Genomic DNA, 27,448 nt, shown 5'->3' on the forward strand with positions numbered 1-27,448 from the left:
GGATCGCCCAGGGGCTGAGGACAGTGGCGTACAGATGAGCAGGCAGGAAGGCACGCGTGTGTGCTACCTTCCTGTCAACACAATTCGACTGTAAGCGTGTAATTAACTTTTAAATAGTGGATGCGCTCAGCCAAGGGCCCCGAGGAGTCCTGGAAGTTGGGGAGCCAGCTCAGGCACACCCCGGGCTGCAAACAGCAGGGCCTTCGCAGCCTGCCTCCTGAAAACACAACGGGAAAACTAGCAGGCTGTCCGGAAGCTTTAAAAACGGAGTTCTTATGAAAGGTTGTACCACCTTGACCAAGAGAGAGCTCGAGCACTTTTGAAACCCGCTGACCAGGGCTCTTTCTCACAGCTGCAGGCGGCACAGCTGGCTGGGCCGCCGGGGGCCACCTCCCCTGGGAGAATCTGCACAGTGATGCCATCTCCAGGCTGGGGGAGGATCAGGTCGCTGGACTAGCGGCTGCTGGCATGGTTACTGTGGGGTCCGCACATCTTGTTTCTAAGAGCAGGGAACACCTAGCTCTCTCCTAGTTCATGGCAGCCTCCGGTCTGGCCCAGCTGGAAGAAAAGGAGAGGCTCGAATCCTTATTCTACACTTTCTGGCCATGGAACCCTGGGCAAGTCACCTACTTCCCTGAGCCCCAACTCCCGTGGCACAGAGCAGCCTCATCCAGGGCTCAGAGGAGACGGCCAGGTCCCTGGGGCAGCCCGGGAGCCTTGCTCATGGCCTGTTTGACACTGAGCTTCTGTGCCCAGCCTCGCCTCTCTCCATGCTGCCCGCCCTGGTGGTCAGGCAGCGTACCGCTCTGTCCGACCCTGGTCCTAGACTGCTTGCCTCCGGCACGGTCTCCCCACAGGCCACAGCCACGGTCTCACCATGCTCTGCCTGCAGCGTGGCAGGGCCCAGAGCCGCGACAGGGGAAGGCGGCGGCCCGGACTGGCCCCCACACCAGGCCCCGCGCTGAGCCTTCCTCCCGGCCTGCAGTGGCCACCCTGCACGTTGACCTTGGAGCTTGGGGTTAAAGGGAGTGGGCTCCTTTCGTGCTGGCCGGCTCTCCCTGAGGACAGGGGCTATGGGCCCCTGCAGGTGGGGGCTCACTCCAGCGATGCCAGTGACCTGCGCCCCAGCACTCTGCTCACCAGACCCAGAGGCGAGGCTGGGCCTGACCCACGCTGGCCGCACCACTGGCCACCCGCCCCACATGGAGAAATCCACAGCATGAGACGTCTACCCTGCTCTTCGTTTCAGTGAAACGATTAAAATGCATGAGCTGCACGTGAGGCCCCGTGCATCCACCATGAGTGTCCGATTACAGGGGTGGGCGCCTGGGGAAGCGCTCCCCAACCAGGGGGCAGGTGCGTCTACACGGGCTGCGTTTCCCGTCTGGCTCTGGTTAACTCCCGCTTTTCAGTCACACTCTAGCACGATGAAGGTGAAGGAAACGAGGATGCACTCACAGTCTGAGAGACTGCGGGGAGGACGTGGGGACCCAGGGCTCCAGCCGGACCTGCGGTGGAGCGCTCTGGGCAGCAGAGCCCCAGGGGCGGCGGGAAGGGAGGTGCTCAGGGTCGGGGTCTTGGCCGAGGCAGAGCTTGGGGCCCGCACGGAGATTCCCCGGCATCGATTAGAGCAGGCAGCGACACCCGCTCACCGTGCCAGTAATAAGCGACAGGGACAGGGACACGCGTGAACATCTAGAGGGAATCTGAGGACACTTAACTTGGTCGAAACTGATAAAGCCCAACACTTGTTAGAATAGGTGCCGCCTCCCCCGACACCCTGAGCCGAGCCTGTGCCAGCTGCTCTACTGCCCAGGGCAGGGGTCTTCCAGTTGTGGTCAACAGCCCAGCAGGCAGGCGTCCAGCCCTCAACGGCCTCGGAGCGAGGCTCAGGCCTTCAGTTTTCGCCCAGTTTTGCAGCGTGACCTACACCTCCTGGGTGTGAAGCGCTTTTCCAGGTTTGCAGATAAAGTACTTCTAACACAACCATTCCCAAGTCCTCACAAGGGCTGGCAGTTCCTTCAAGTTTCTTTCTGTGATGTTTCTCTGAAGCTTACAAGCTTTAAGATACACTCACATGCTCTCTCCATTTAAACGGGGGAAAACGACCTACACTGCATCCGAAGACAAACCCTATCCTCACACCATTCCCGTCATTTATACATGTATGCATTTTGCATGGGATTTAAATAGTTGGCTTTTTAATGACAAAATTACTACCATCTGGGACATGTCTTGCTGGTGGACACACTCTACACTGACTGCTTTTAATAGCAAGAGAGCCTTTGTTCCAAAATTTACCATTTAAAAAACTCCTCTCTGTGATTATCATCTTGTTGCAGGTTTAAGAGAAACACTAAACATTTAGAGTGATTCCCTGGAGAGCTCTGCCTTGACGAGCAGCAGGAGGCCTGTGGGCTGGGCTCCCCCGAGAAGGGACCACGGAGAGGACAGATCACCCTGAACCCGGCTCTGCACTACCCGGTTCCTTATCAGTCCAACACGTACTTGTAAGGCCCTGCTAAAGTTTATTTGACTTCTTTCTGGCTTTCGTTACAAAGTGACATGACCCCTTTCTGCAGGAATAACTGACAGCATCTTCTGTCCTTTCAGCCAAGTGCACGCTCACCCCTCAGTGTCCACAGAAGGCTGGCCCCAGGACCCTCCCTGAGCATTTTCACAGGTGCTCAAGTCCCTGATGCAGACATCTGCACGTAACCTACAGGTATCTGCACGTCCTCCCATATATTTTAAATTGTCTCTAAGATTACTTACCTAACGCAACATAATTGGTCCATTCATGCTTTACTAAGGCTCACGTGTGTAATACTGGCAAAGGACAGAATCACTCAAATTTCTCTGGAAATCTAAGGCCTGCTGTGATCTGGCCAACCAGGAGCCAGAGCTTCCCGCACAGGACTTGGCACCAAGCTTGTGCCATTCAGACTGAGTCACGGCTCCCCTAGCAGGCCACACTTCCCTCTGTGCCTCTCCCTGCCACGCCGCAGGCTGGAATGTGGCAGCGACTCCCCTTCACTCACTGACCCCTGGGCACCTGGCGACCAGGAGGCCCAGGGCCGCCGCCCCGCCCCCTCCTGTCTGTGCCCAGCTCTCGCCTCCTGTCCCGTTCCCAGCGCCCCCACGCTCGCCTTCAGTGGAGAGGGCAGTGGCCTGTATTCTGACTGCCCTTCCTTCTCCAAACCATAAATCACAACCTTGACCCCAGGCCCGTGAGCACAACGCGGCACCGGGCTGGTGTGCGGAACCGGCGGCCTCCCCCCAGGCCTCCCCTGACCGGCGACCCTTCGGTCCCTGGAGCGCGGAGCCCGTCACCCGACAGGGACCCCCACGTGCTCAGCCCCCGGCCCCAGCGAAGCAGGAGCCTTGGCTGCTCACCCCGCCCAGGCATCTGGCACGACGCCCGGCACCTGGCGGGTAGGTGCTCAGTAAGTGTTTGATGAAAGAAAAACAGGCGTGGAATTCCTTGGGAAAAACGACGGCGGCTGACATTGCATTGTCTCTAAAATACAATGATCTGAAACACAAGGAAATCCAGACTTCCCAATCCAAACAAAACAGTCCTGCACGACAGTTCTTCAATTATTTCATCGAACTCCAGGAGATTCTGACGGACTCCTGCCTGTCCTTGCAGCATGCTGCTTGGGCTCTGAGGGGACCGCAAGGGTCCCCCGGCCCGGGTGGCTGTCACGTCAGGGCCCCCAGGCACGGACAAGCGTGTGTGTGTCTGGAACTCCCCTCCGTGGGTGAGCGTGGGCCCTCCGCCACCTCCCAGCCCGGGCCATGTGTCACCCTTCAGGCTTCCTCAGTCTCTCGTCAGCAGGAAATCCAGTTTTCAGTCAGAGAGAATGGCCAGTCCAATTTTTTTCCACATTTAAAAAGCGGGGGTAAAATATCCACCATGTAAAAGTTGCCTGTCTAACCGCTTTGAGGTGTCTGGTTCAGTGACTTCAGGGACATGTCCCCTGCTGTCCCCACAAGACCTTCGCCTGTGAAACTTAAAACTCCGTCCTGTTAAAGCCCCCCGGGCCCCGTGCTCAGCCCCCACGTCCTCCTCCTGGGTCCTGAGTGGAGGTGCAGACACACAGCGCTCGTCCTCCTGTGTCTGGACTGTTTCACTCGCACAGATGCCGGTGAAGGCCCATCTCATCTGTTTACTGTCCTCCTTGGCGCCCTAAGCCTGGCGGGCACACCCACCCCTCCCCTGATGGTGCTCTGGGGTGGGGGTGGGCGAGGGCCTGGAGCCCAGGGCTCTCTGCCTGCGTCTGCGTCCCAAACCGGGGCAGCCTGGGGACCCCTCCCTGAACACCGGGGGACCCTGCCCTCTGGGCCTGCAGACCAAGTATAAGCCCAGACAGGGCGGGCGGGTGCCGGGGAAACCCATCTTGAGAGCAGCTCCGATAACATTCTCTAGGCCTGCACAGCATCAGCTTCCACAGATGCGAAAACAACTGTCAGATCAGAAGCAACACAAAGACCCGTTCCCCCACCCAGAGGAGGATGGCCAAGCCTGCTGGGGTTGTCGCTGCTGAAGAACAACGGAAGCACCAAGGCAGAGCCTAAGCTCACATGCTCTGGGCTGCCCTCGGCCCAGGACCGAAGTCCCACATGGGGGGTGGGGGGCGCCCGCGCACCGAAGGGCGGCGGGCTGCGGACGGGCACAGGGCCCTCTGCTCGTGGGGATGGCCAGGGTCCTCACGCCGTCTCCTGTGCCGGCTGCCAGTCTGAAAGCCTCCCGCCAGGGGCTGGAGGGCCTGTGGGCATCGTCTCAGGAGGCAAGGTAGTGACATGGGCTGGGCGGGGTGTGCCCCCCGGCGCGGGCCCAGAACCACCACTCCAGCCTCCCCCACTTGGCCTCTTCCCAGCCTCCTTCAGCCGTCCCTCTTTCGGGGACACGGCGGCCCGATTCTCTGAAATAGCCCTTAAGTGACGCAGCTTTGTGCAGAGTGCCAGGTGACCTGCAAGAACCAGACAGGGGTGCCTCAGGAACCGGGTGGCACAGAGACCGAGGGCAGCGGGGTGCCAGCTCTTGGACAGAACCAGGAGTGCCCCTGCAGAAGGCCTGGGGGTCACTGTAGACAAAGGGAATTCCCAGAAGCGCGTCTGAGCTGGGGAAGCACTAGGCGTGGAAAGCAGCTGCTGTGAGGGCCATGCTGGAGGCCTCACGCTAAAGGTGCCTCATGACCTGTGGGCAACATCCACGCTCGCTTGAGAAGGGTGCAGGGCACGCGCGTGTGCTCCGAGGCACGTCTCCTCTTGATCCCATGCAGCATGCCAGTGCACACGCGGGCACACTCCTCACTTTGGATACAGCACGAGACCACAGCGCTCAATTCTCACCAAAGACGTGTGTGTTCCCGGGCACTGCCCGATGGATGGCAAGCGCTCGCCTTGAGTCGGTGGCACCAGAAGGCACACAGCTTTAGAGACAGGCAGTGAGTTCCTGGGGGGCGGGCGGGGGGGCTGGATTATGGGGGCGGGTGACTCAGCGTGGCCGCCGGGTCACGGCCCCACTCAGGTCCGCCAGCGCTGGCCTCAATGTCCGCTTTGCTCCGCAATCCAGGGAGCAGAGGAAAGTGACTAGCACTTGCGGCACTTCAGGCTCGCGTGCTTTCTTTAAAGCTGGCTGCTAAAGGGTAGGTTTTTCCCACAGGAAGAAAAGGTGAGGCTCCAGTTCTGACACATCACATCCTAGGGATTCTGATTCACATTAAGTTAGGACTGAAAGTGGGAAGAGTGCTTTAAAAAAAAAAAAAAGACAGACATACGAAATGAACAAAGTTTCGCCCCTCCTGAATGAGACAGACAAGATTAAACCTAAGCTTCCCCATAAATAAATGTACGAAGCACTTGGTCACTCTGGGACAGCACAGTGCACCGCCCCCCACAACCTCCATCAGGAGAGAAACCGGCATCTGTCAGTTAAGAGGCCACAGGACACCCTTCTAGGACTTTCCTTTTCCTTCAAGGGTATTTCCGGAACCAAGAAGAAAACAGTGGGGGGCGGGGAGGGGGAGATGTCTCCTTCCCAAGGGGAAAGCTGCCTGGGACCAGACCGCATCAGTCCAGAGGGCTCCGGAGCTTCGTGGGGGTCCGCTCTGGCTCTGGACAGGCTATTCCCAGACTCTCCTCTGACAGGTGACCCCTGGTTCCCACTTGACCCTGACTCTGAGGCCAGGCTTGTCAGAAGCATGTGAGTGCACACACAACACATGCACACATCACACACACGCGCACCATATACAAGTGCACACAATACACGCACACATTGTCCATGCGTGCACACATACACACACACACGGCGTGCAAACGCGGGCACCTACCTGCAGTGCCAGGCTCGCACCAGGAGTTGGTCTGCAGCAGTTCCTGGGCAGCCTCTCCTCAGCCCCCAGACCACCGGCCCTGCAGGAAGCAGGCACGGATGCTGCTACTCCTAGCGGGGCCCGTGGGCCCCCCTGCCCCCTGCATGTCACATTCTTACCCTGTTTGCCTGCAAGCGTGTGGGACTTACTCACCAGAGTCCCATTTGGCACTAACAAAGCAACAATTTTTAGCTGCTACTCTTCCCTCCTTGGCTTCTCAGGTGGCTCAGATGGTAAAGCGTGTGCCTGTAATACGGGAGATCCCCGGTAGGAAAGATCCCCTGGAGAAGGAAATGGCAACCCACTCCAGTACTCTTGCCTGGAAAATTCCATGGATGGAGGACCCTGGTAGGCTAGGACCCCTGTCCATGGGGTCACAAAGAGTCAGACACAACTGAGCGACTTCACTTTGAGCCTGAAGCCTAAGAATGTTCATATCTTTAAAGGTCCCCTCCAAAAGCTGAGATGTTTGACTAACGGTGTGGGGATCTAAGGTATAAGAGATGCAGCCTCTCAGACAGGTGAGGGAGGGGTGATGGAGATGCTGAAGGCACCTGGGTCAGCCTCAAGGTCGGAACCAAAGTGGGTGGGCCCATTGGGAGGATGCAGCAGGAGCCTGGAGAGACCAACGGGCTTTCTGCTCCAACCTGGACCTGGGCTCTCATCTGTCTGGGACACGCTCTGCTGCTGGTGGGTACGGCGTGTCTCAGGTCACACATGCGGGAGAAGTCCATAAGGAGGCTCATGAAACCTGCTCCTCCAGGGACAGAACCAGGTACTGACACAGGAGACGGACGGAAGTCTCACTTCCCTGACCTCTGAATCCCGAACCTGGTGAAAAGTGCTTTGGGTCCAACACAGCAGAGGACCAGTTTTTAAAGGCCCCTTCCCTGCAGAGGCGGAGAACCCGTGGCTGCCCCAGGCCTGCGGCACGTTCTTCCAGCTCACGGAGCTGTGGTCTCAGGGCTGCTGCCTCTGCATCTTCCCGAAGGGGTGGGCGCCACCTGCCCGCACCGCCCTTCTGCCCCCTCTGCGGCCTGCTCAGTGGGGCCAGGAGGGGCGGCTGTCCCGGCCACACCCACCTGCCCCCTGCCACTGTCCCCAAGGCCTGCTGACTCGGTGCTGCCCTTGCAGCGCCGAGGAACGGTTCTGCTGCTGGTCTAGAGACAGCAGCAGAAAGAGGTGCTTACGTGGAGTCAGGAGCCCTCGCCGCAGGTCCCGGCCTGGCCAGGCAAGGCCTTCCTGCGTCGGGGCCCCCAAGGACGAGCGCTGCGGTGTCCTTGATGGCGGGGGCACCTTGGACACCAGGGCCAGCAAACACACAAAGATGGCTCACAGTGCTGCGATTTAAATGGCACTTTCCAAAATTATTCACCTCTTTACGAAAAGAGCGTGGTGATTTGACTTCCTATTACACCCCCCACAGGGCAGGTGGCCAAGCAGCCACCAGTGTCAGCAGGTCCAGGATCAGAGAGAGGAGTGAGGAGGGGGTGGGCAGAGACCCTGTCCCCTAACCCCCTTCACAGAAAGATATGAAAACAGAACGGCTCCATCACCCCAGAGCTGGAACCAGACAAGCCCTGCCAAGGCTATCGGTCAACACACGTGCAACTAGCTGAGGATCACAGGAGACAACTTGTCACCAAACACCAAAGCCCCAAGACTCGAGTTCATGTGAAAGAAAAACAAAAACGCACAGCTGAGAATGACAACTAGGACTATCAACAGTCCAGCTCATGTGACAAACCGAATTTAAGAAACAAACCAAAGTAAGTACTGGAATTACAATTCTTTAGTTCCCCACGCCCAGGAATGCAATAGGCCAGGCCCAGATGCCTTCCAGATCATAGCAGGAGTGGTTATCTTTCCACTGAGAACCCGAGTCCTTCCTCGGGGAGGTGGACGGGAGTGAAGGAAGCACCGTGGGGTCTGAGTTCTGACCACCAAGATCCTAACAGCTTGGGTGCGGGCCCCCTCAGAGGGGGCTGGAGCTCACCTCCCTGCCAGCAGGCTCCCTCCACCTGCTTCTGGGCAGGTCCCCCACACCCTCACTGCACGGTACTCCCCAGTGGCGGGCGTCCCAATCTGCGGCCACCCATTGAGGACTGACATGGTAATTTTGTGGCATGCCGAAGGGTAGTGGCTTTTCTAGAATCTGTATTTTCTATTTGGCTGGAGTAACTCTCTCCATAATTGCAGGTGTCTCTGGAATCAGCTCCTCCTGCAGGCTGGCGGCCGTGCTGGGCAGGCGTGGAGCTTGAGGAGCTCATGCCTGGCTTAGAAACCACCACCTTGTCCCAGGTTCCTGCAGCCTAGGCGGCCCTCAGCCTGCACATGCCCTTGGGGCAGTGGGGCGACAAGGTACCTTGAGGACTGACAGATGGGGTCAGTATTGAGGTTAGAGTCGACCTCCTGGGCCCATGTGTAAGTTCAGGCCGCGGCCAAGGTAGGGAGGGCACTCCGTCTTCCAGCTGTGGTTCCCCAGGTCCTCAACGCAGCAGACCTGCGATGTCAGGTGAGGGGCCAGGCAGAGGGCTAGGGATCTCAGCGGAACACAGCTCCCAGCAGACGGAGCAACGAGCTCTGTTCATGGATGGCCATCGGACCAAACCAGAAAGTCCGGGATGCTGAAGCTGAACTCAGGCCAGATGCTTCAAGCTTTAAACACAGCCCATGTGCCCCTGGTGGGCTCTCCCAAGGCAGGTGCACCAGCCCTCCCAGCCTCTGCTTCCTCATGTTGTCACCAGACAAAAGACCTGCCGGTGGCAGGGTGACCAGCGCTGCGTCCACAGTATTTACCTGTGCCAGCATCTCCACCGGAGACAGGCCCAGTCATTCACAGGGCAAACACGTGTGACGTGAATGAGAGGCAATGCATGTGGCTCTGTTGGGGTGGGTACTGAGTGGCTCCCTGGGGAATCCCACGGGCCTTCTGTGTCGCATGCATCAATGGGTCTGGAGGCTCCAAGACCCTGGGTGGGATCAGGCTATCAGGGACCAACTCTAGAAGGCAGGAAACCAGGAGTCTGGGCTTTCTTTCTTTCTTTTTTTTTTTTTTTAGTGGAGTGCAGAGTCTGGGCTTTCACAAAGGCACATGGACACGTTGAGCATCTAAGCTGTGTCACTCATTCTTTCCTCCCACAAATACTCACTGAGCCTCCCCTGAGCCCGGGGCACTAGGTGAGCATCTGAAACTGCCCTGGGCCCGGGAGATAGGGGCGGGGGGACGGGGGAGATCATGCAGAACAATGATGAGAAGACCACACTTCAGTGGTTCCTCGAAGCCTCCCAGGTGGGGAGGACATGCACAGGCTGGCCACAAGAGCCCAGCCCAGTGATGGACTCACCACACAAGTGATGAGCAAGTCGATCACCCCTGGACAGAACTGGATGCCCAAGGGCAGACATATCTGATAAAGGGCTTTTTAATGAAGAACCCTTGCAACTTATTAATGAGACAAACCACCTGATTGAAATATCAGCAAAAAAATCTGAGCACGCACTCCACCTAAGATACACGATTGCCCAATAGGCACAAGAATAGTCGCTTAACATCGGTATTCATCAGAGAAATGCAAGTGTTCTCAAGGACGTGGGGAACGGTTGGAATGGTCTCTTCTGTAAAGTAAATGCCGCACTCCTAGGTCTCTACTCATGAGAAATGAAACACAAGTCCACACAAAGACTCGTAGGTGAGGCTCAGAGCAGTTTTATTTAGAACAGCCCCCAGATGGAAGCGATCCAGACGTCCATGAGCTGGTGAATGAACAGGGGGAGGGGCGGGGGGCGACCAGTGGACCACCTGGTGCAGCAGGATGGGCTGCCGAAGCATGGCAGAGGCCAGGCCACCTGCTGTGTGATTCTGCTCATACAAACTTCAGATAGGGCATCATCACGGCAGAGGCAGGCCCCCACCACGCAGGGGCACTGACGCGAGGGGCCACAAGGAGGCTGCTGGGGCGGCGGAAGCACTGTGGTGGTGCTTACACCTGCAGACACCTGTCAGGTGGGTCACACTGTCCACACCGAGACAATGGCTTCAGCTACACACACACACACACACACACACATGCATACACACACACATATGCGCACATATACACATGCACACACATACATACTTATACACACATACACATACACGTGCACAGACACACATACATATATGCACACACATGCACATACACACACATATACACATATATATACACACACAAACACATACGGATGGATGGATTTGGCAATGCTGGGTCTTAGTTGCAGCATGTAGGATCTTCAGTTTTCATTGTGGCATGCCAGATCTTTAGTTGCAGCATCTGAACTCCTAGTTAAGGGATGTGAGATCTAGTTCCCTGACCAGGGATCGAACCCCAGCTCCCTGCATTGGGAGCTTGGAGTCTTAGCCATTGGATCACCAGGGAAATCCCTGTTTCAGCTTTAATCATTATTAATATAAAAAATCCAATAATAAACATTGTATTTCTGGGTGTGACAGACCACTTTAAGAAACCCTGACTCAAATTAGAAAATTCTGACCACTACATTGCCTCTAGGTCCATCTATGGTTTTTCCAGTAGTCATGTATAGATGTGATAGTTGGACTATACAAAAAGCTGAGCACTGAAGAATTGATGCTTTTGAACTGTGGTGTTGGAGAAGACTCTTGAGAGTCCCTTGGACTGCAAGGAGATCCAACCAGTCCATCCTAAAGGAAATCAGTCCTGAGTTTTCATTGGAAGGACTGATGTTGAAGCTGAAACTCAATATTTTGGTCACCTGACGCGAAGAGCTGAATCACTGGAAAAGACCCTGATGCTGGGAAAGATTAAAGGCAGGAGGAGAAGGGGATGACAGAGGATGAGATGGTTGGATAGCATCACTGACTTGATGGACATGAGTTTGAGCAAGTTCCAGGAGTTGGTGATGGACAGGGAAGCCTGGCGTGCTGCAGTCCATGGGGTCGCAAAGAGTCGGACACAACTGAACTGAACTGAGCATTGCCCCAAGAGTGAAATTCAAGTACAACCTTGAGAAAAGGATCAGGCCTTATTGTCTGGCGCCTATCTAAGCCCATCTCAGAACAACTCTCATTAAGCTCCGCTCCTTTAGCCCACAGAAACAGCTTCTGCCAGAGTCCTGCCCTCCTGTGCACTGTCTAGGGTCAGTGACAAGGGTCACCTTCATTCCCTTTGGGTCGTCCTGTCACAGTAAATATGATGACAATGGTCCTGCTTCTCATCGGCACTGGTGCATGGTCACATGGAACAGACACACTTGCAACTTTCAGGAGCTACAATTAATGCATAACCTAGGCATTATATAGAAAAATTTGAACATACATTACCCTGGATTATCTAAAATGGATGCAAGTCTCGTGTAGTATGTATACATGCAGAACCACACAGTGAAATGTAAGCTGTGTGGAAACTGAGACGCAGAACCTGTAAAGTGTGAAAGTGCCAAGGAGCTGTGTAAGCACCAGGGTGCTGGGCCATCATACACGTGACCTGTCATCAAGGAAACGCTCCCAAACCTCCACTCCTGCTACCAACCTACTTCTCAGTAATCAGAGCCATAACTGTAAGAGATCATAGAAGTTAAATATGGGACCTGGCTCTGACCACCTGAGTCTGGCCACACTGCTTTCGGAATGACCTCAACCATGAACCCACACCCCTGCACATCAGAGGTGTGAAATAAACGCCTGGTCAGGTTCTGTGTCGCCGCACACGGCCCGCCTGGGGTCTGGCCACAAAGGTGGTCTCCAAGCCTCTCCCTGCACCGCTGCCCCCCACCCAAGAGGTCTTCCCAGGCCCTCCAGCGGCCGGCGTCTCACCTCAGCTCTCCTCCCAGCAAGGCAGGTCTTGCTGAGCTGAACACGTGCTGGCTCCCAGCACCAGAACGAGCCACGTGGGGACTGCCAGACACGGTGCTCTGTCTGCCCCCAGCGGCCTGGCACCTGGGGGTACGGAGGAGGCAGAGCAGAGTGAATGCAGGGATGGCCAGCATGCAGATGGAAGGCAGAGCACGGCCCATGCGGTTCATAGCTCCCCGGGAGAGGGTCTCGACTCGTCCAGGCGTGGGCCGTCCCTCCAGCCTCACGTTGTGAAAGATGACAGACAGACACCTAGGGTGTCACAGGGAAAGCAGGCGGAAGCACAGGGACGCGAATGCAGAGAGTGACCAGCCTGCCCCTTCAGTAATGTGGCTGACGACATGGTGAGGGCCAGCATGGCACTGCTGAGCTGGGACCTGCACCAGACCCTGCCCACAGCCCTGAAGGGGACGCCGCTTCACCCACGACCTGCGCCAGGCAGGCCTGAGCGTGCGCTCTAAACAAGAAGCACGCCATCGTGTTCAGAGACAGACACATTCCCAGGATAGCCAAAATAAATAAGAGTTTTAAAATATTTTACAGCGCACATGTGCAATTCTAGAATGAAGCATGCTTCTGAATAGTTTGGCTCCTTACCCGGATCTCTTACAAAGTTGGGAGTTTAGCGATTTTAAGACTTTCTTAGACAATGAGACAATGAGAAAAATTAAATATTCTGACCATGTTATTTTAGGGCCTGAGACATTCCCTGCGGTAATGTGGAAGGGATGACACTATTTTCAGAGTGTATCTCTGAGAATCTCAGTATTTCTGGAAATACCCATCATTCAGGCACCTAACTTTCACAATAAACTTCTATTTAAGCCAATAACAAGATGAAAATAAAGAAAACAGCATGCTTCAGAGTTTTCTACAGCGAGGCCTTATTCTGAGTAGGTGCCTGCCCTGTACGTGACCTGCGATTCATCTCACTCTATGAAAAAGCACTTAGGGGGGTTGCTCACGGGCTCGGCCAGGATGACGTGGTTGGTGGCCACACTTGGGGCGAGGCTCACAGGCTCAGCCAGGATGACGTGGTTGGTGGCCACACTGGGGGTGGGGGTGGGGGGCTCACGGGCTCGGCTAGGATGACGCAGTTGGTGGCCACATTGGGGGTGGGGGTGGGTCCAGGGCTTGGCAAGTGGCACCTCGTGGGAGGCAAGCGTGTGCCAGGTCAGAGCTTCAGAAGGTCACATGTGCCCAGACATCCAGTACCACCTGGCCAGGGCCTCTGACCCCACATGAATGTCTGGAGGACCACCCCCGCCGGCCCTGCCCCGCTGACACAGGAGGCTGCCACGAGGGGAGACCGGGGACGTGGTCAGCCCGTGTGCACCCGCGTGCAGGCACTTACCGATCTGTAACAGGACTGGCGTGACCAGCGCCGTCTCCATGGCGTAACAGAACTCCCTGCCGAACATCACGGCCCCGTGCATCACCCACAGGCGCATGGGGATGCGGTCGATGGAGCCCTCGCTGACGGTCTCATCCCGTGTCTCCGCCTCCGTCCTCCCTGGCTTCTGCAGGTCCAGCAGGGGCACTGGGAGCTCCTGAACTTGCATAGATTCTGAGTCGGCATTCTGCGGAGCCATTTTCATCACCACCAAAAATATATATATATATCTCTTTACTCTATCTAAATAAATAATTCTATCATATATCTTTAAGGATAAATTAAGACGTCTTCGTTTTCTGCTTCAGCTGTGCTCCTCCGGCAAGTAACACTTATATTCCTCTTTGTACAAACAGGTATCTTGAAACTTCTCACAATCGGGTGAGACATGCAGCAAAACAGAACGATTTTTGGTTGGATTGAGCATATGGCTTTCTGGTTTACTGTGAATTAGAGTTAAAAATCCATAAATGCCATTCAGTTAATACCAGTTTCATCATCATTACTGAAGAGGTGCTGAAGCTCCGTTCCTCGCTGCTGAGAGGCGGGCAGGTGACACACGGAGGTAGGCCGCCGGCGTGCCCCATCGAGTGACTGGGCGATCTGCAAGGGAGCGAGAGCCGGTCACACGGGCCGGGGCCACCCACCCCCACCCGCCATCCGGGCCCGCCCGGGGCCCTTGGTTCTCTGAGCAGAGCACAGAGTCACCTGCGGAGAAAACAAAACCAGTGCCCGGAGAAACGTTTTCCAGTACGGAATCGATCCTGGGGGAGGATATAGCCGGGGCAACATCGGGAGAGGGTACGAGAGAAAAGGGCATGGAAGGAGCTCCCCGTTTCTGCTCCTTGGCCAGGCCAGGGACCGACCACAGGCACTGGGGCCCAAGGGCCAGACGCTGACCACCACGTCGAGGTGCACTCCAGGGGGCGCGAAATCCGGGCCCTGTGTTCCCACCCTGGTACCGGTGACCCAGTCTCCACCTGGACGCATACGCCAGGAGCAGGTGCCGACTGCCGAGAACCTGCCTAGAAGCTTCCCCCTCACCTCTCCTCCATGGAAGGCCAGACAAGGATGCACCTACATCCCTGCTGCCTGGACAGGGACCTCCGTTCAAGCTGAAGGGACCTGACATCACACAATAGGTGACTATATTAAGATAGGTCGGTGGGCGGATATCTTACCAAAAAATTTCAATTGTTTTAAATAAAAATATTTCTTCTTAATATTCACTTAACCCGACATCTAGTTCCTACTTTCCACCCCAGAAATGACCAGAAGTTGAGGGGTGGTCTTCACTGAGCCCCCTTCTCAGGGAGCCTTGGAAGAGATAGGGGGTCCCTGGCCTGGCTGCTGGCAAAGCTGAGCTGCTGACTCTGGGGGTTCAGAGCTCCTGCCTCACTCTTCCACCAAACTGAGGCTTTCTCATGCTCTCTTTCCTTCCACCAAAACTTCTCGGGCAAGCACAGGTCCAAGGGATCCAACCTATGTATCTGCTTCTTATGTCTTCAACTTCACTACAAGTTCACAACTACAGCCTTCACCTGTGACTTCTATCAAACTTACAAATGTCCTCTACCATACAATCAATCATCTCGATTAAAATCAGTGTTTCCAAACTGTCACCTTCCTACAATCTTTTTTTAAAAACATGTTATCATGACACTTTCTCATATATACAATGTAAACAGAACAGTATTAAAGAACCCAGCCTGAACCCTTAGCAGCACTCTCTCATTTCATCCCTGTAACCAGTTTTCTCTGAGACCCTAAGGACTTAATTATAATCTTCAAACCCATTAGTTCTGTCCCCTCGCCCCGGTACCACTGTGTATATATCCTGAAAGTCACGGTGAAATAAAGCAAACTCTGTGAGTTGAAAGTGAAAGTCGTTCAGTTGTGTCAGACTCTGTGTAACCCCATGGACTACAGCCTGCCAGGCTGCTCTGTCTATGGAATTCTCCAGGCAAGAATACTGGAGTGGGCAGCCATTCCCTTCTCCAGGGAATCTTCCCAACCCAAGGATCAAACCCAAGTCTCTTACATGGCAGGCAGATTGTTTACCATCTGAGCCACTATCATGAGAAATGCCGGGCTGGTTAACGCACAAACTGGAATTAAGATCGCCAGGGGAAGTATCAACAACCTCAGATATGCAGATGATACCACTCTAATAGCAAAAAGCGAAGAGGAACTAAAGAACCTGTTGATGAGAGTGAAAGATGAGAGTAAAAAAGCTGGCTTAAAACTCAACATTCAAAAAATGAAAATCATGGCATCTGGACCCATCACTTCATGATAAATAAATGGGGAAAAAGTGGAAACAGTGGAATATTTTATCTTCTTGGGCTCCAAAATCACTGTGGACAGTGCTGCAGCCATGAAATTAAAAGACACTTGCACCTTGAAAAAAAGTTATGACAATCCTAGACAGCGTGTTAAAAAGCAGAGACATCACTTTGCAGACAAAGGTCCATCTAGTCAGCTATGGTTTTCCCAGTAGTAATGTACGGATGTTAAAAATTGGACCATAAAGAAGGCTGAGCACTGAAGAATTGATGCTTTCGAACTGTGGTGCTGGAGACAACTCTTGAGAGTCCCTTACCAGTCAATCCTAAAGGACACCAATCCTTACTACTCACTGGAAGGAATAATCCTGACCCTCCATCACTTTGGCCACCTGATGCAAAGAACCAACTCACTGGAAAAGATTTTGATCCTGAGGGCAGGAGAAGGAGATGACAGAGGAAGACATGGTTAGATGGCATCACCGACTCAATGGGCATGAATTTGAGCAAGCTCTCTGGCAGGCAGTGAAGGACAGGGAGGCCTGGCGTGCTGCAGTCCATGGGGTCGCAAAGAGTTGGACATGACTCAGCAAGTGAACAACAACTGCGTGTCGGAGACTGAAGAGTCATTTCAGCAACAGCTAACACTGAGGCAATAAGGCTCTGCAGTTAAGTGCACTAGGATTATTTTAAGGCTGTGAGGCTCAGCCCTGGGGGCACTGGGCGATGCCTGGAGATGTTTCTGGTTCTCAGGACTGGAGGCAGGGGTTGGTATCATGCTTTGGGGGAAGAGTCCAGAGATGGATTCAACATCCTGCAGCCCCAGGGTGCCCCATAGAGCGACTGTTTCCTACGGTTATTATTAAACAAGAGGAAAAGTGCTCTTAAAAACGCTGAAACCCTCATCACACTGAATCAGTCAACCAGCCCAGAACTTACAAACTCAACCACACTTCCTTCCCCTTTGTTTTCTTAAGCCAGCCTCTGCGCAAAGCAGAAGAGAAGACACTGGTGAGCTCAGGACAGTGGTTCCCCGAGGAGGGGTCTAGGGTCAGGTTTGTAAGTGGGAAGGGGTGCGAGCTGTCCCCTCCCAGTCAGTCACCCAGGCCACAGGAGGTGGCGTTACCTGGCACTTATTTTCAATAGAAGGTGAGAGCCGCCAAGGGGCAGTGAAGGAACCCCCGCCGGCCTCCTGGCCTTGGTCACATTCAGGCTGTAGGCTCCAACCCCAGGCTCAGGGCTGCACCTGCCTAAGGGCCTGCAGAATCAGCTAGAAATGGCCAGGAAGCCCAGGAGGCCAAGGCCGTGCGTGGGGGAGCGAAGGGCCTGGCGCCAGACCACCAGCCAGTTGCCAGCGCGCCCCCTCTGTGGTGCAGAGCGAGTCTCCACACCAGAGTCCCTCCTCACACCTGGGGTCCTCACCAAATGTCTAAGAACGGCCCAGCCATAGCCTCTGGAAAGAAGGTTGTGGGGGCTGAGCCCCTAGTGGTGGTGGTGGTGATGGTGGTGGCCGCCTGCCCTCCCGGGACTCTTCCAGGCAGAGGATCCAGCCACCTGCCATCTCCCTCATGGTCAGGGGCGGGCACGGCCACCTAACTGGTCAGCAGAGCCTGCCTCACGTGGGGCATCTGCTGGCCAACCTGGCAGCCCAGGGACTGGGCATTTCCAGACTTCAACCATGGTCGTGTGCACAGTTTGCTCAGAAGGGGGCCTGGCTGGGCTGGGCTGGCGCTGTGGCCTGTCGGGGGGCTCACCCACCCTCCAGTTCTGGCCCTGATACTCCTTCGAGGGGGCAGCAGAAAGGACCCAGGCTTCAAGGCAGAAGAACTGCCCCCCCACTTTTCGCCGCGTCCCACCTTCCCAGTGGCCGTCCAGTTGCTTCTGCATGATTTATGAGCCCACCCCCAGCACTCGGGAGATTCCGCCTTCCTCTCCCCGACACTGACTCTGTCTGCACTGGGTCTGTGCCCCTTCCATCCAGCGAGACCATCTGCCCAGCCCAGCAAAGGCTCTGTAGGCACAGGGCCCCCAGCAGGCCCTGAGCTGAGGACACACCTTCCCTCTCGCGGTTTCTCCCCCCAGAATCTCGATCCACTCTGGCACGTTTATTTGCACGAATTCTATGAGCAAATGACCTTTAAGAGTTTGACTAGCTCTTGGAGGGAAATGTCAGTATTTTTACTGAGATTTCACTGATTTTATAAATTAGCTGAAGGAGAACCACCACCCTGAGGGCTGTCTCTCTATATACCCGAGTCCAAACCCAGTGCCTTTCAGGAGAATTTCAACACGTTCCTCCTCCGGTTTTGCACATTTCTTGTGAAGTTTCTTCCTAGTGATTTCATCTTTTCTGTGGCCACTGCGGATGTGATTTTCCCTTGCTTATACCTTCCCAGTGGCTGACTGTGCACGTGAAGGGTACCAGGGCTCGCTCACTTCCTTGGGTATAACTCACACACAGTGAAAAGGTACCATTCAATCAGTTCTGATATTTCCAACACCCTGGCAAGTCCAAGTGGGTCCTTTCCCATCCAGTGAAGGCTCATGGTTTTGTATTTTAACTTGATATCCTGGTTCTCTAATTGTCTGAGTGAGAATGGCTGGGGGGAGGAGGCTATAACCATATAACCAGGCTGACAGCAAGTCTAAGCAGCACAAAGATGCACTAGTCCCCAGCTCAATGGAGGCTTGGACTTGGGTCCCCTCGGTCCGATTTATGCACAGCACCTGCACAGGACACGGAGCAGGGACCCAGGCGGCACACGCCGCCCCCTCCCTGGGCTCTGACATCCCTCCTCCCCCACCCCCCACCCACTGCGAGGGGGCCCTTCTCCTCGGGGCTCTGCTCTGCAAGAAGACAGAAGGAGAGCGGCTTTGAGAAGAAAAGGAAGGAGTGAGCAAGGAGGGTGTCTGTCACTCCATTTAGGGGACAATCAGACACCCCCAAGCCAGATTCACTCTGGTAGTGAGGAGCTGCGAAGTACTCACACAGCAAGCAACTTGCTTTCTTTACGGAAGCTGTTTTTGAGAAAGGCTAGAACTGTTAATTACAACATCTAAAACCGTGAGAATGCTTTCTTCTGAAGCACCTGATGTAAAAGGCCCAAGCTAAAGTGTGACAACACACGGAAGGAATCAGGACTAGTAGGCTGTTGCCTCCCGAAAGCCACCTCCTAACTTGCTGGGAAGAGTGGAGAGGTTTCCGCTGTGACCTGTTCCACTAGGCTCTTCCGAGCCCGGAGCGACTCTGAAATCAGGCCTCCCTCTGGAGCCTCCCTGACGACGACCTGGCTGTGATTCGCAGATGCACCGAGGCAAGTGAAAGTACAGTTGTTCCAATCAACAACTTCCTCTATTGTCCTGCTTCTAATATCAGGGTGCCTGGTGCCAAAGCACGTGACTTCCTACAATGTGCCGTGTAGAAAAGCTGGCTGTAAACTTCATGTCATCAAAAACTGAACTGACGCATAATTTTTTGACAGGCAATTAAGAGTCTATGCAAGTCACAGTATTCGACGGGAATATGACCTTGAAGGTCAGGGACCCACACATGCCGGAGAATGGCTGGAGGGGGGTTCAGGCACCTTGGCTCCTGTCTTGGCCCCACGCACATGTGCGTGCACCGCGTTCCAGGCACCGGGACAAGCAGCCCGTGCTTTGTGGTGTCTGGTTTGTGGCAACGGCTGTTTGATTTGTACATTCACCGTCTAAGTCAGGCATCTCTACCCTCGAAAAACGCCCCAGAAATGAAAATGCTAACATTTTCATAAGGCATCGTCAGCTATTAGCCTCAGATAACCCACCCAACCAAAGCACAGCCCCCCACCCCCAATCAGCCCACTGTGGCCTCCCTCTCCAGACGAGCAGAGCAAAGGTGACTAACCGAGGACAACGCCGAAGCCGGCAGAACCGGGCAGACAGCTGCATACCAAAGAAGACCAGCTGCTGGACCAAGAGTAAAAAAGGTGTGAAATGGAATCAAGCAAAGTCAAAGTACCCCTGATACGAATGGGGAAAACATTCTGGTAAAAATTTGTTTATAAAGTTACGTCCTTCAAAGCATTTCAGAAATGCCATTGATTTCCAACATAAAATCAACACTGTATCAAGAGAAGAAGAAGGCAGGCCCCAGACTGGGAGAAAATACTTGTAAAAGACACAGTGATAAAGGATACTATCCAAAACAAACCCGACGGTGAGGAAATGAACAACTCAGTTATAAAGGTGGGCCAAAGACCCGGACAGACAGCTCACCGGAGAAGACAGAGGTGGCAGACGAGCGCAGGGAAGATGCTCCACACCCAGCGCCTGTTGTCAGGGAAATGCAAATTCAAACAGCAGTGAGACACCCCTCCACGCCTGTTAGAACGGTCCAGGCCCAGAGCACCGACAGCACCAAATGCAGACGACAATGTGGAGCAACAGGAACCCTCATTCACTGCTGGTGGGAACGCAGACTGGTATGGCCACTTTGGAGGACAGTTTGGTGGCTTCTTACAAAACTAAACATACTCTTAGCATGCAATCCAGCAATTGTGTTCCCTGGTATTTGCCCAAAGGAGCTGAAAACTTATCCATAAAAAAACCTGCACATGGATGCTATATAGCAGCTTTATTCACAATGGCGGAAACTTGGAAACAACCCAGATGTCCTTCAGCAGGTGAATCAACAATCTGTGGTACATCAATGAAATATTAACCAGCACTAAAAAGAAATGAGCCATCACACCATGAAAAGCCATGGAGGAACCTTAAATGCACATTAATTCCATGAAAGAGGCCAATCTGAGATGGCTACATACTGCCATATTCCAACTATAGGACATGCTGGAAAAGGCACAGCTATGGAAACAGTACCAGGACCAGCGGTTTCTGTCCCCCTAAGGCAGGAAACAGAGAGTCTTGGACTTCCCCACGTGGTGTCCTGTTACAGGAGCCGAATGGACCGGCACACTGGATCCGTGTGAGTCAGGAAGGCCACGGGAGCATGTTTGAAAATGCAGACTGCAGGGCTCCCCTGCGTCACTGAGCCACAGCTCTGGGGACAGGCCCGAGGGTCTGTAGGCCTGCTCGCCCCAGCTGGGAGCCTCTAGCCGCAGGTACCTGGCCCGAAAACCCGCGGCCCCTCTAGGTAGAAATGACTGGTCCGTGACTTCGTAACCTCGCCTGTGTGTGTTCCGTGCCACGAGACCTGGCCGAGGGCACTTCAGATGCCGAACACCACATGCTGGACGTGCCTTCTAATCGGCTTGCTGGGAACTTGGTGCAGGCAGAGGGGGCGGGGGAGTAAGGAGGCATGTGACTGCGTGTGTCAAATACTCTGAGTATGCAGAGACTGAATCAAAGGAAATCTGGAAAGGGGCCCCAGGGAGCGAGGGGATGAAAATATTGCTACACTGTAACAAGCCAGTCTAATTAAAGTGTTTCTCAATGGATTAGTATCCCAGCAACCAGCAGGAGCTGCCGGGCCCAGGCACTCCAGCACGCTTCTCCCGGACAGCTCTTCTGTGACTCCCTGGCCCGGCAGGCACCCTGGTCCCTCCCCAGACAGTGCCCGGGACCTCCCCATCAAGGGCACCCAGCCTGGGCCAGGCTGCCCACTCCCTGGGAGGCTGGCTCACAGTCCTCCTGGCAGGGACGCGGGGATGTGGCCCCTCTTGTGCGTCATCAGGACAGGAGGAAGCGCACCCTCCTAGAGATGGTTTTTTAAATTCCTGTAAACTGGCATACTGCAACTTACTCTCAAAACACACTCTACTTAAGAACTACTTTCTAAAAGTCATCTCTTGGGAAGAGAGCGTACAGCAGGATGAGGGGGAGCACGGAAGGCTCAGCTCCCCTCCACCAGACGACCTGGGGGGGGCCGGTCTGCTCTGATGAGGGTGTGTGGGAGCCCCCTGCAAGCCCCACACAGAGCACGCACGCCGCCGAACGGGGCTCCATGCTGCCCCTGCCCTCATACCCTGGGGAGGCTGTCGCTCTGGACCACCTAAAAGCACAGCATCAGGTCAAATAAGCAGAAGGGCACATGGACGCAAACGTGGCAAGCTCCAGTGACAGCTCATATGACAGCAAAAATGTTTAATACTGAATCATATCAAAGCACATACCATCTGGAGTGGGTGAGAACCCGCCTGCCAATGTAGGGGACACAGCTTCAATCCCTGGTCTGAGAAGACTTCACGTGCCACGGAGCAAGTAAGCCCGAAAGCATGAACTACTGAGCCCATGTGATGCAACTACCAAAGTCTGTGTGCCTAGAGCTTGTGCTCTGCAACAAGAGAAACTTGTGCACCGCAACGAGGAGTGGCCCCTGCTCGCCGCAACTAGAGAACACCTGAGCACAGCAACAAAGACCCAGTGCGCTCCACTACCCCAAAAAACCCCACATGCTCTCCAACTTCCTAAAGCTGGGGGGGCAGGGCATTAGGATGGAGCCCGAGAACATGCTCAAACAGGAGCTGTCTTCACCCACTGCTGAAGGAAACTGCGACCCACACTTGAAGCAAAACTCAGAATGCTCCTGTCGGAGGAAGTGACCCTGAAACAAGGACAAACTGCTGAGTCCCCAGAGAAAACATTTCCATGACTTTCACCTTCTACTAAAAACAAAGACCTGTTCACCTGACTTCTCACCTCTGACCTTTACCCTGTTCTCCTTCATTTGCACGTCAGGTGAGTAGGAGGGTTTTTGTTTTCCAATTAAAAATCTCCGAGAGGTTTTTTGCCTTCCTCTTCTTGTAAATGTTTCTAGCATCAATTTGCCAGTTTAAGCCACTAGGGTCAGGATAAAGCTTTGGCTGCTATGGAAACAGCAGCAAGCTTTTAAACCACACTGCACCTGGAATCCCAACTGGCCCAGGAAAACCGAGCTTTAGGATCAACCTAGGGCCGACTGGGCAGCCACTGCCAACAGTTCCAGAGGAGACTGGTATTTCCCCAAAACTCAGCACTTCATCTAAGGTACCGGGCCAGGTACCAACAAACACAGACTCTGCTGCCTACAGTGTGTTACAGACAGGCAAGCTGCCGAAGGGGGCGCGCTAACAACCAAACATTGTGTTTTTTTTTTTTTTTTTCCAAACATTGTTTTAAAAAATGAAAACAAAGACTCCTCACTTTACATACATATAATCAAGAACAAGGAATTCCCTGGTGGTCCACTGGTTAGAACTCTGCATTTTCACTGCTGTGAGGCTGGGTTCAGTCCCTGGTGGGGGAACTAAGATCCCATAAACCTCAAGGAACAGGCAAGAAAAGAAAAAAATACAGAAACAGACCTCAAGGACAAGGGTATAATTAAGGGCTACCACTAAAGACTGCAGAGCTGTAATGAAACCTTCTGATGGTACTTGTATCAAATCAAAGAAGTGTCCAGAGTCCCCTTACAGGCAAAGAGGATGCAATGCTCCATGAGGAAGTGCTGGAAACCACTGAACTGTTGTGAACAACACGGAATTATTTGAATTACAGTCCATGTGTCAAGTGAACACAAAATGGCCAAATGTTTTTAAAGTGAAGAAGTATGAAATATATTTGAGAAATGTTCAAATCAAAATTAGTTCTCTAAAAAGGTTAGCATTTTGGTGAATGAAGGGAACACACACAGCTTTAGTCTGGGATTACATTCATTCTTACTAAGACCATCAAGACAACCAGCAAGAACATCCTGCAGTCACCGCTCCCCCCCCCTCCCCGCCCCCAACACACACACACCTGAAGTCAGCTGAAGTCAGCGCACCGCACCGGGGATGAGTCATGTCTGCACCATTTACAGGACTGCCAGGCGCTGCTGAGCCACCAAGACCGTGGTCCAAAGGCACACTGCAGACCTTGTGAAGTCTTTCCACCCTTCCTAAGCCTTCCCACTGTCTCAGTCACCTATGGTCCTGTTTTACCAGGAGGAGGGTGTGGTCCTAGGACGCTGGGGAGCCCCAGTGCAGGCAGGCACAGGGGAGGGCCCACTCCCCTCTGAGCTCAGGATGAGTGCATGGGACATCACCCGAGCCGGAGGGGAGGGAGCCTCCCAGAGGGCATCAACCAGACTATCAGCTCAGGAAGCTGCCCTCTGTCTTGAGCAACCCCTTAACCTGAGGGCCCCCGAGGATCTGTGATGAAGAAGCCCGCTTTGGTACCTGAATCCTCCTGCTGTCTGGAGAAGTCTGCGACTCAGGGCCAGCGCTTTCCTGGGTCACCGGGGCTGACGCGCTCACAGCAAGTGGCACAATCACCTGTGGGATTAATCCCGGCCATCCCGACTCTATCAGAAATGATTTCTCACAGTTGCAGTCCTCTCAGTAGATACTGAAAGCCTCAGAATGTAAATACCCTTTGATCCTGCAATTCTACTCTTTGAAAAGCAAAGCCTGTACAGTCTGTGGATCAACACCACTGAGAAACCTGCTCGTGTAAATGGAGATCGATTCTGACACAAACTCCACATTGTGGGATTACCTGTTGACGTGGAAATGTGCCCAATAATAGGCACAAAAGGCACATTATAAATCAACTATACATAATGGTCCCATAAAGTTTTTTTTAAGGTATGCACGCAGAGAGGAACTTTCTGGTGGCTCAGCCATAAAGAACCTGCCTGCCAATGCATGAGTTCAGTCGCTCAATCATGTCCGACTCTTTGCGACCCCAAGGACTGTAGCATACCAGGCTTCCCTGTCCATCACCAACTCCCAGAGCTTGCTTAAACTCATGCCCATTGAGTCAGCGATGCCATCCAACCATCTCATCCTCTGTCGTCCCCTTCATGCAGGAGACGCAGGTTCAATCCTGGGTTGGAAAAATCCCCTGGAGGAGGAAATGGCAACCCACTCCAGTATTCTTGCTTGAAAAATCTCATGGACCAGAGGAGCCTGGTGGGCTACAGTTCATGAGGTCACAAGAGAGTCGGACACGAGTGAGCGACTAAACAACAACGCTGAATGCAGAGAAGGGGTATTCTAAGTGATTCACCATTATATATATATATTGTTATTGCTTCTATATGACCCAAAGTTATTTCCTAATTTAGTTTCCCTATCCAAACTTCACGTAAGAGCTTGATATGTGGAATGACATTCAGGACTGTTCTACAATGAAGCTGAATCTCAGATGGTCCAGAGAATGCTGACACAGGCTTGCAAGGCCAGGTAGCCCAAGAGAGTTGGATGGGGATGAAGGGTGGGGAGGCACGTCTGCAAAGCCAACTGTGGACTCAGCTTCTGGCAGGTCCACTAAAAGACTCAGAGCTGATCACCAAGGACCAGCACAGAAGCTCTTCCCAATCTGTCATCAGCAATAAAGTAATTGAAGACTGTTCACCCACCAGGAAAGCAGCAGGTCCCTCGCAAACAGTCCGGTACATGGACGCTACCCCTCTGTCCTGTGTCGCTGGTGAGGCCCTTCACTCAGCGGCTACTCCAGTTTCCAAGCACAATCACAGGGCTTTTCGCCGATAGCACCTGTCACCCCTCCTAGAGCTCAGATTTCGCTCTGCCACTTTATTTATTTAGCCTTCTCCCCACTGGACTGACACCAGGCGCCCATCCCAAGCTGCATCACCGCCTGCTTCGTTCATCAAGGATTCTCCCACAATGCACTGCACTCAGGGGTACACATGGCCAGCCTCCACTCCCAGGCATAATGCCCATCAAGGAGTCAGGGATCAACCCTCTTCTCTCCAGGCCACGAGCAACAAGACAGAAAAGCCCTGCAAGGTCTGAAACAGACCCATCTGGGGTTGAGCAGCTCTCATGCTTGTCTAGCACGTGCCCCTCCTGAGGCCCAGATGGCACCGGACTCCCCAGGTCAAAGCCCGAGTTCAAGTTTCTCAGCTGCAAACACCAACAAGCACCTTTCTCTCCCACTCATTAACCCATGGGTGCTGACATCACCTGGGACTAAGTGCTGCCCCCTTCACCCAACATCCCAGAACTGGATTACAGCCTGTGAGCCAGCAAAAGGATGCTGCCTCCAGACACAAACACAGCACCGGGAAACAGAGTCTGAGCCGGAAAGGAGGCCCAGGGTCCCCACGCATCTGCCAGCCACGTAAACACTGGAGGAAGGGCTAGGTGGGGTTCCAAAGCGTAAATTTACGAACATACAGCACAGACCACAGAAACTTACCAGTGATGATGGGTTTCCAGATGCATTAAAAATATAAGGGGACTTCCCTGGTGGTCCAGTGGTTAAGAAAAGTGTTGAAAGTGTCAGTCGCTCAGTAGTGTCCGACTCCCTTGTGACCTCACAGACTGTAGCCCTCCAGGCTCCTCTGTCCATGGGAATTTTCCAGGCAAGAATACTGGAGTAGGTTGCTATACCCTTCTCCAGGGGACCTTCCTGACCCAGGGATCAAACCCGAGTCTCCTGCATTGCAGGCAGATTCTTTACCGTCTAAGCCACCAGGGAAGTGCGCCTGCCAGTGTAGGGGACCAGGTTTGATCCCTGGTCCAAAGATCCCACAAGCCGAGGGGCAGCTAAGGGACTGAGTCCACACTCTAGAGCCCACGAGCCGCAGCGAGAGACGCCACCGTGGCAAGCAGCCTGGGCAGCGAGAGGGGGCCTCGCCCAGCAGTGAGCTCCCAGCGCAGCCAAAGACGCAGCTTTTTTCTTAAAGTAAAAAAAAAAAAGTGTGTTTTCTCATTGTAAATAAGCTTGTCTTCCTATCCAGATTTCTGTGTACGTGTGTTCTACTAATTAACTACTTCTGCAGTTCTATTTCTTCTTCTTGGTTTTGTGTAAAAGGACAAAAATGAAAAAGTTGGAATTCTTCCGAAACAAATAAATAAACGTAAGGGGTACAGAGTTTCTGTTGGGGGAGAAGAAAAAGTTCTGGAGATGACAGCGGTGGGAGGCACACCTAGAAAATGACCTGGAGAGTCACGATGGCCAGAAATGGAATTTTTTTCCCCTGCAGAAACTCAGTGCATCCCCCAAACAATTCAGTTAACCATCAACCTTTTAAATACGGATTCTGCAGCCACAGGGACACTGGGGCGCGGACAGGGTGTGTACCTGTGTGGCCGCAGTGAGGAGAGCATGAAGATGGGCTCTCGGCCCCGCTCAGGCCACAGGCAGCTCCGTGCGCAGTGCAGGCTGAGTCAGAAAGGAGGGACAGAGAGGGAAACACTGAGGCCAGGGAGGAACAGCGAGTCAGCAGCCAGAGTCAGCTGACCCAGGAGGAAGTGCCTGGTCCTGACTGAGGTCTCTCCAGGGCAGAGGCACCGCCCCCCGGGCACCCGCCCTCGGGCCCCTCCAAGGAGAACCCGTCCCGGCACACGTCCCCACGTCCCAGCCTCCAGCCCCAGCACAGCCCGCCTAAGGCCCCTCTGCCCCCACCGGCCTGGCCCCGTACCCACCCTGGGCTCTCAGCCCCTGGTCACTAAGGCTTAACTCGCTTCTGGACCTGCCTCTCATCAGAGCCACACGAGAGTCCCCACCTCTGTCCCTGAACAGAAGCCGCAGGACTCACCTCCACCCTGGACCTCCAGGCAGGAGGCAGGGGCATGAATTTGAGGGT

At 54.0% G+C, this 27,448-nt stretch overlaps 1 protein-coding gene across 3 annotated transcripts in view; it reads right to left on the bottom strand.

Moving 5' to 3' along the window:
- SLC45A4 (solute carrier family 45 member 4) overlaps positions 1 to 27,448 on the bottom strand; it is a 64,839-nt gene that overhangs the window by 16,172 nt on the left and 21,219 nt on the right. For all 3 annotated transcript variants that reach the window (XM_065903197.1, XM_065903196.1, XM_065903199.1), the window contains one exon: positions 13,610 to 14,251. In XM_065903197.1, coding sequence (XP_065759269.1) covers positions 13,610 to 13,853 — 244 coding nt within the window. In that variant the 5' untranslated portion in view covers positions 13,854 to 14,251. The remainder of the gene's footprint in view (positions 1 to 13,609; positions 14,252 to 27,448) is intronic.

The sequence above is a fragment of the Muntiacus reevesi genome, chromosome 12, assembly GCF_963930625.1.
Source record: "Muntiacus reevesi chromosome 12, mMunRee1.1, whole genome shotgun sequence".
Lineage (NCBI taxonomy): Eukaryota > Metazoa > Chordata > Mammalia > Artiodactyla > Cervidae > Muntiacus > Muntiacus reevesi.